The sequence below is a fragment of the Lingula anatina genome, chromosome 7 (genome assembly GCF_051362555.1).
Source record: "Lingula anatina isolate TDL-2025a chromosome 7, LinAna3.0, whole genome shotgun sequence".
NCBI classification, from domain to species: Eukaryota; Metazoa; Brachiopoda; class Lingulata; order Lingulida; family Lingulidae; genus Lingula; species Lingula anatina.
The window spans coordinates 20,700,637-20,708,087 of NC_141773.1; the positions used below are offsets into that span (position 1 = coordinate 20,700,637).

At 34.8% G+C, this 7,451-nt stretch overlaps 1 protein-coding gene across 1 annotated transcript; it reads right to left on the reverse strand.

The window, feature by feature from the left end:
* Positions 1-1,026: 1,026 nt before the first annotated feature.
* On the reverse strand, positions 1,027-7,451 carry LOC147760864 (uncharacterized). The gene is made up of 7 exons (XM_087017292.1): positions 7,342-7,451; positions 7,030-7,201; positions 6,168-6,749; positions 5,805-5,969; positions 5,458-5,636; positions 4,577-4,721; positions 1,027-3,983 (listed from the first exon to the last, which is right to left on the reverse strand). The coding sequence occupies exons 1-7, from the start codon at positions 7,426-7,428 to the stop codon at positions 3,802-3,804; spliced, it is 1,512 nt and encodes a 503-aa protein (XP_086873418.1). The 5' UTR covers positions 7,429-7,451; the 3' UTR covers positions 1,027-3,801.

Sequence of the window (7,451 nt, forward strand, 5' to 3'; positions counted from 1 at the left end):
AGTGTGCAGAGTTATCATTATATATACAATGAAAAGTATGTGGAAAATAGTGATATAATGACTGAATAAAAAATAATTGTCCTTTTCATGGGTGTAAAATAAATATTATACTGAAATTCTCACTATTTTTAAATTTCAAACACTTATTGCAAAAATTTTTACCCACAAAATTTAAATATTCCACATATGTTCTCCATAAGAAAACTAAAAAGTAGAAACATTTAAATGTGTGCTAAATATGAAATAAGTGCTTTTAACTAGGGGAGTCAAAATCCTACGGGTACAAGAATGCAAATTTATTATCCATTTTTCATTTATTTTCACGCAGTATTTTACCATAAAACTTTTTAATATTTCCAATAAATTTTTTCATAAAGTATCATAAAAGAAAAGTTGTCAGAATGATCATCAAACATCAAATAAATATCTTTTTATAGGGGAGCCATTGGGTGTTAGAAAACAAATCCTTAATTTTTCTTATTTTCATGTGTTTATTACTTTTTTTCTCTCAATTTTTTAACCATGTGCACATTTTCAATTTTCTTATTTTTTTATTAAAATTTTCACTGCAAACTACAAAAAATGTGCCAATGTATCAACCATTTTACATGCTACAGGATCACAGTCATATACTCAAAATAAAATAAGATTTATGAAGTTTTGTGGTGGGGGAGTCAAATTTTCATGGGGGAGTCAGATTTTCATTATGTGCACATTTTTAATTTTCTCATTTTTTCATTAAAATTTTCACTGCAAACTACAAAAAATGTGCCAATGTATCAACCATTTAACATGCTACAGGATCACAGTCATATAGTCAAAATAAAATAAGATCTATGAAGTTTTGTGGCGGGGGAGTCAAATTTTCATGGGGGAGTCAGATTTTCATTATGTACACATTTTTAATTTTCTCAATTTTTTTATTATATTTTCACTGCAAACTACAAAAAATGTGCCAATGTATCAACCATTTTACATAATACAAGGTCACAGTCATATACTCAAAATAAAATAAGATTTATGAAGTTTTGTGGAGGGGGAGTCAAATTTTCATGGGGGAGTCCGATTTTCATTATGTGCTCATTTTTAATTTTCTTATTTGTTCATTAAAATTCTCACTGCAAACTACAAAAAATGTGCCAATGTATCAACCATTTTACATACTACAAGATCACAGTCATATTCTAAATTAATTAGAGATTAATGAATGTTTTTTTGTAGGGGAGTCAAATTTTCATAGGGGAACCACATTTTCATTATGTGCACATTTTTAATTTTTCTTTTTTTATGAAAATTTTCACCTGCAAACTACAAAAAAGTGCCAGTGTATCATCCATTATGCATACTACAAAATCATAGTCATTTACTCAAATAAAATGAGATTAATGAATGTTTTTTTGGGGGGAGTTAAAATTTCATAGGGGGAGTCACATTTTCATTATGAAAATCTGACTGGGGAGTCAGATTTTCATAATGAAAATCTGACTGGGGAGTCACATTTTAGGGGAGTCAGATTTTCATGGTACACCGGGTCGGCCATTTTGAAGTTGGTTAATATCTTATTTACCAGTTCAGCTTACCAGTATGGCATCCGGTTGACTCGAACTGATACCAGATACTGAGATACACTTTACCCTTTTGACAGGGCTGCAGCTTTTATTCTGTGGACATTTATCACAGCACAGGGATTAGCAATCTATTTAACCAGAGACATATCTGTTGATAACTAGTGAAAAATCAACCTGTGGCCCTGGTAGAGGGTGGTGCTGAGATCGGAGAACTGGGTGTCTTTGTTCTCTATCTGGTCAACATACTGGATATCTAAATCAATACAGTTCAAAGTTTGATACTGGAGTAAAATCACATTAATATCGTTAATCATCTATGAAGGCACATGGGTCTGTGCAAGTGCACCGACACTAAACTAAGTGGCGCAAACACGCAGCATATGCCCTTGCCCTCTTAATGAGCCCCGAAGCTTTGAAAGCTTTCAAAATATGCTTACACGCGTGTGTGTTTGTATCAATGCATGTGCGTGTGTACTTATTTACAAAGGTTTAACTTTTGATGCTCCTGTTAACTTTTCCCCATAGTTTCCCATTTAATATCAAACACAAGTCAAAATTTTAGTTAACCATTACTAAGAGTTAAAAAAAAAAAAAAAAAAAAAAAAAAAACGACTGTAGCGCTTTCTTGCACAGCATGCAAGGTCAAGTTTAATAACATATGACTTACATGTAGACCAAATTTAGATACGAAGAATATGCTCAATAACAATCGATGTATAAGTTTTAGAAGTCAATTAAGAATTCTTGGCCATCAGGATATTTACAAGATGGCCCCCAATACGCCCATTGAGATGTATTCACTTCCTAAAATAGGAGCACATCACTATTTCAGTCCCTTTATAGAAGAATAATGCAATATGGTTTCCTTTACTTTTTCGAGTATTTTTTTTTTTTTTTTTTTGCACAAAACGGTTCAATTTCTGGATGATATCATGCATCAATTTTAGTCTTGACGTAAATAGTCATACAGGATTTCGATTTGGTTTAAATTCATTTCATAGACAATGCCTTGTTCTAACCAATACATATTTTACAGAATTGCTTTTATAGATTAATTTATAAACCCATTCAGATTCAATACGCTACAATATCTTTTGTCATACCTAATCTAGTAATAAAAACCAAGGGGGTTGTGTTAGTGCCATTTAGGTTTCATTATATAATTTTATTCTTATTTCGGCATATGGTATGTGATCATCATGTCACATGCACCTTTTAAAAAACATATAACGTCTTAACAATCAATAGTATATTCATTTTATCAATACATCTGCATATGATTTACTGATGTTAGCCGCTAACAAGACGATAGAATCATATCCCGTTTTCAACAAATGTTGTCCATGTATTACAACATCCATATATAGAGACTACGTCGATTTAGTCACTGCTCAGACCGTTAATCATGATGGCCTTCTGCACCATTCTCTGAATCTGTGAGAGGTCAATGGGCTTCTCGACAACTTGGTACGTGGCATTGCCAGATTAAAAAATAAGATAAAATAAGCGACTTTATGGGAGCAGGGTATGTAGTTAAAGTAATAGTAGTAGTAGTAGAAAAGAAGCTCAAATGATAAATTATGTATAAAATACCAACCGAGGCTTTGCAATTTTTTTATTAATACATGAATGGCATTTTAAGATTTCAGCTTCCTCGCACAGAAGCAAATGAGACTTGAGCATTCAATTAAAAGGGCTATAAACAGAGAAAAGAGGAATAAAAAAAGAGCAGAAAATGACAGTATTCATGAGTTTCATCAATTCTATAATATGTAAATATTTTTGTATACTACAACATGAGCCTCAAGCTATCCTTTGAGTTATCTAAAATAAACATTTCATTTTATCAGGTACACTAACGTGTAAATATTAAAACATTTTATTTTTAAGGCATCATTCTCGCTTCCTGACAAGTTGCAGATTTTCTACGTTAGTGAACATAAATTATATATTGAGTTGGAGAATATGAGATGGTGCTGCGAGCATCAGTAAGGAAGGTTTAAAATTTAGTCCGTTTATGTTTTTTTGTGTGTGAGAACAGATAAATTTAGTAATTTTTAATTATTTTAGTTGCTAGACCGATGTTAGTTAAGTTCCAGTTGTACAAACAATTATTTTGCTCAATTACTTATAATAAAAATAAAGAAAAATGTTAAATGGATCTAGATATTGATATTAAGTGACAGGGAAAGTAGTTGAAACAGTAACCTCTTTTTGGCAGAGGTTAAAATCGCTATGCTACATTTATTAATTTCAACATTTTCCCACTTACTGTGCTGGCTGTTGTATCTTGAGTTCCGAGCACAAATTTCCGCCTGACGTCAGCTAAGGTAGGGAAGCGAGCGAATCTTTTTGCTCTGCCCGAAACTTGCGGGAGGGATCCGCCGTTTAACTGAAGGTGTTTTGTGTTCCTACCTGAATAATAATTGAAATATTTAGTACACTTCAAGGGATATGAGCACTTCATGAGATATAAAACCAACTGAGTTCGCTGAAGTAATAAAAAAAGGCATTTTATATATCAGTCAGCATCCAGTTTACCCCCCCCCCCAAATAATAATAATAATAATAATAATAATAATAATAATAACTTCGAATCTAGGATATGGGGGAGTGGTGGCACTAGGATAAACTTTCCCAGCAAAGTGAGGCAAATAAAACTTAGCAAGAGTGTTTTTTGCTGTAGGACACCTATATGGAAATATTATCTTTTCACGCGTTGCACTTTTGGCAGGGGTGGTGGTTCGGGTGAAGAGTTAAAAGAGAAACTGCCCTAACTGGATATCTCGTAAATGTCATTTGTTCATTATTTAGTCTTTACAGCATGTTAATGTTATGAGGAATTTGAAAGAAGATAAGCAATTTTGCGTTGAATTGCTATTGTTTGATTTATCAGGTACATTGTAAATATTAAAAAGTACCGTTCGTAGTTTCCTTTAAAGACATCTGTGTGCGTTTATACACGTAGTCTTTTATACTTACACATGGTGTGAACATATGCACCGTACCTTTCAGTTTTTCTAGGAGACTCTTAGATACGGCCTCCTCATCGACCACACGTTTGTTTTTCTGGTACTCTGCTTTCACATCTGCCTCCACCACGTCCATCAATTCTCGCATTGAAATCTCCTCCTGCGCGGCGCCGATAATAACCTTAAAGGGATAATAGCTCTTTATATGAGATTCAAAACCCCACAATAAATACATTGTAAACGACAAATATAAACAAATAAATTTCATTTTGCCATCAAAAAAGCGGTTGCTGCAAATATTCTGATATCTATACTTGCCATCGGACCACGTGGACCTCTAAGATGAATACCCTCTGTAATAATCTCTTGACAGATTTTTACGAAGCACACACTTTTAAGAACCAATATACTTACTTTGAATGTCGGAACTGATTCATTTTCTATTGGAAAAAATGGTAAAAATGTCGAATAACGCAGGAAAATTTCCCCGACAAAACAAAGAGTCTTTAATTACAAGGTATTTAAATTGCTATAGAGGAACATATATTAGGGTGTTTTAGAGAAGTGTGAAGCCCTCGATTAAAATTTGCGACTTGACAGCTTACGACTGACCGGTTTAGGGAATCGTGTTTCAGATTCACTCTCGGCTCTAGAATGAGTCATCAAACATGGTCATTAAGTTAAACCCATTACGTTTTTATCAATATAAGATAAAAATACTTAAGATTTTGATACTACATTTTGATTTAATCCAAAGCGATTGATTTACATGTAACCGTAATGGTATCAAGGGGCAGTATAAAGGTGTTCTTTTCAAGGAACGTATATATATATATATATAATTGTCAACTCGTCATCCGCCCAGCATCAAACAGTCAAATATACCTTGCGATATTATTCGCACTACAAACCATTACCTGGGATAGGTTCTTTGAGTCTGAAAGAGGAATATACAGCCCTCCAGTGATTCTTGCTATGGCCATAAAGAAATCACGATAGGGGGAGATACTTGGCTCACATCCGATAACATAGATTGTGACACCTTTTTCTGCAAGCTGATTGGCTATCTTTACTGGATCGTGACCATCAGGGCAGCCTGCAAAGTTGCAAAATATGTGAATTGATGATTTGAAACAATTTCCTTTATCGGAGAATGCATTTGAGACACAAGGGATGTGCACTGCGGTCTGTTATTATACGAATCGGTACATATATAATTACTTCATTAGATGTCATCGAATTCATTAACATTTACCAAACTTACCATTTTTATGATTATCCCAAGCTCCGCCAAACATTGGCAATCCATGGGGTGGCTGATCTGCTATTAGAACGCAAACTTTTGCCTCAGACTGCCACGGGAGGTCTAACGTAGCCTTTAACCCATCTTCAACTGCCTCTGGTTCGTCTGCATCCGGGTCGCTGGTCGCTAATGGCATGATAAATAACATAAAGCATGTGTATTGAATGTCGCAATTTGCTAAAATTCTTTTTTGCAATAATGTACACCATGATTTTCAGAATTAAGTTAAAAGCCCAAAGAGTCCTATGAAAAGTATTTTGTCATATTAAAAAAAAATAAGGAGCATAATGTAATGAGACAATCTTATTCTAGTAATCAACTTACTTCCTATTGCATCCGTGGCTACCTTTTCAATCACATCTTGCAATGCGTCAAAGTTAGTGACAGTGGTCACTTTGCGCGACGATGCAATTCCATGCGATTTGTCTTCACAAATATTCCCTGCGATGTTATCTAAATCGTACTGATTAATGTCCCCTACTCCAACTGCCACCATTCTAATTCCATTATTTTTTGCTCTGCGAGCTTGGTTCAGGGTAGCTTCAGTGTTGTTCGAATGCCCGTCTGTTATGACAATCCCCACTTTATTGTCAGTTCGGCTGTTAGAGAAGACGGATATCATGTCAGATATGGCACCTGCTGTATTTGTGGTATTCCCTTCGAAGTCCACCTTTGTAGTAAGGAAATTTTTGAACTGCTGAAGACTTCGGGCTTCTGCTGAACCAAAAGTTAATAATGTGCTCACATTGGTGCTGTATCGAATAAGAGCCAAGCGCACATTATCAAGGCCTAATTCAGCACACTTGGAGGCGACGGCGCTGACAAACTGCTTCTCTTTATTAAAGTTTTCAGGGCGAACACTTCCAGAAGCATCCATCACAAAACAAATATCAGCTGGTCCGACATCTGAAAGGCATTTGAAAAATGCAATGATCGTGTATTACGATGTATTACATGTAGTCATTGCGTCTTTAAAAAATGAAAAGTTTCTGTTTTACTCTGTGTAACCTAATTTAAACTTCGATCCTCGTACACAACGTTTCTAGTGTGTGTGGGCGTGTGTGCGTACGTGTGTGTATTTGTACTGTATGTTTGAGTGTGTTTCACACACTGGTATGTGTGATAAGAATACCCACTTGTTTTCATTTAAACAGTAAATTAGTTTCTCTCCTTATCATACACTTACAAGCTTTAACCTTTTGCAACCTCTCTTTCATAGCGGACAAAGTAGAGGTAAAAGTAAAGGAACGCTGTACAAACTCCTGCATCTGTGGGGGGTGGTCCCGATACTCCACAAGACCGAAGCGCACACTGAGACCAGACTCGCGGGAGATTTGATCTACGATTGATTTAATCGTCTGGAATATTCAATAAACAAACATCCATTACAACTTTTTGTCACAAATTTTAACTAAATATAATAATTAATAATATAACACTTTCGCATCAACACCATCTTTTGCTTTTCTGTTGCATTATGTGTGAGGAAAAACTGTACCTTTTGAGCTTCGTTTATGTATATCCCCATGCTAGCTGTAGAATCTATCGTAAACACAAGGTCCAATTCTTTTCTGCGGGTCGACATTGTCGTTTAAATGGATAAAATAC

Excerpts from the sequence above, each read along its gene's own strand:
- LOC147760864 (XM_087017292.1), bottom strand. The coding sequence starts at position 7,428 with ATGTCGACCCGCAGAAAAGAATTGGACCTTGTGTTTACGATAGATTCT. Across the intron at positions 6,750-7,029 it reads GTTGCAAAAGGTTAAAGCTT|ATGTCGGACCAGCTGATATT; the intron begins GTAAGTGTATGA and ends AATGCCTTTCAG. Across the intron at positions 5,637-5,804 it reads TTGGGATAATCATAAAAATG|GCTGCCCTGATGGTCACGAT; the intron begins GTAAGTTTGGTA and ends GCAACTTTGCAG.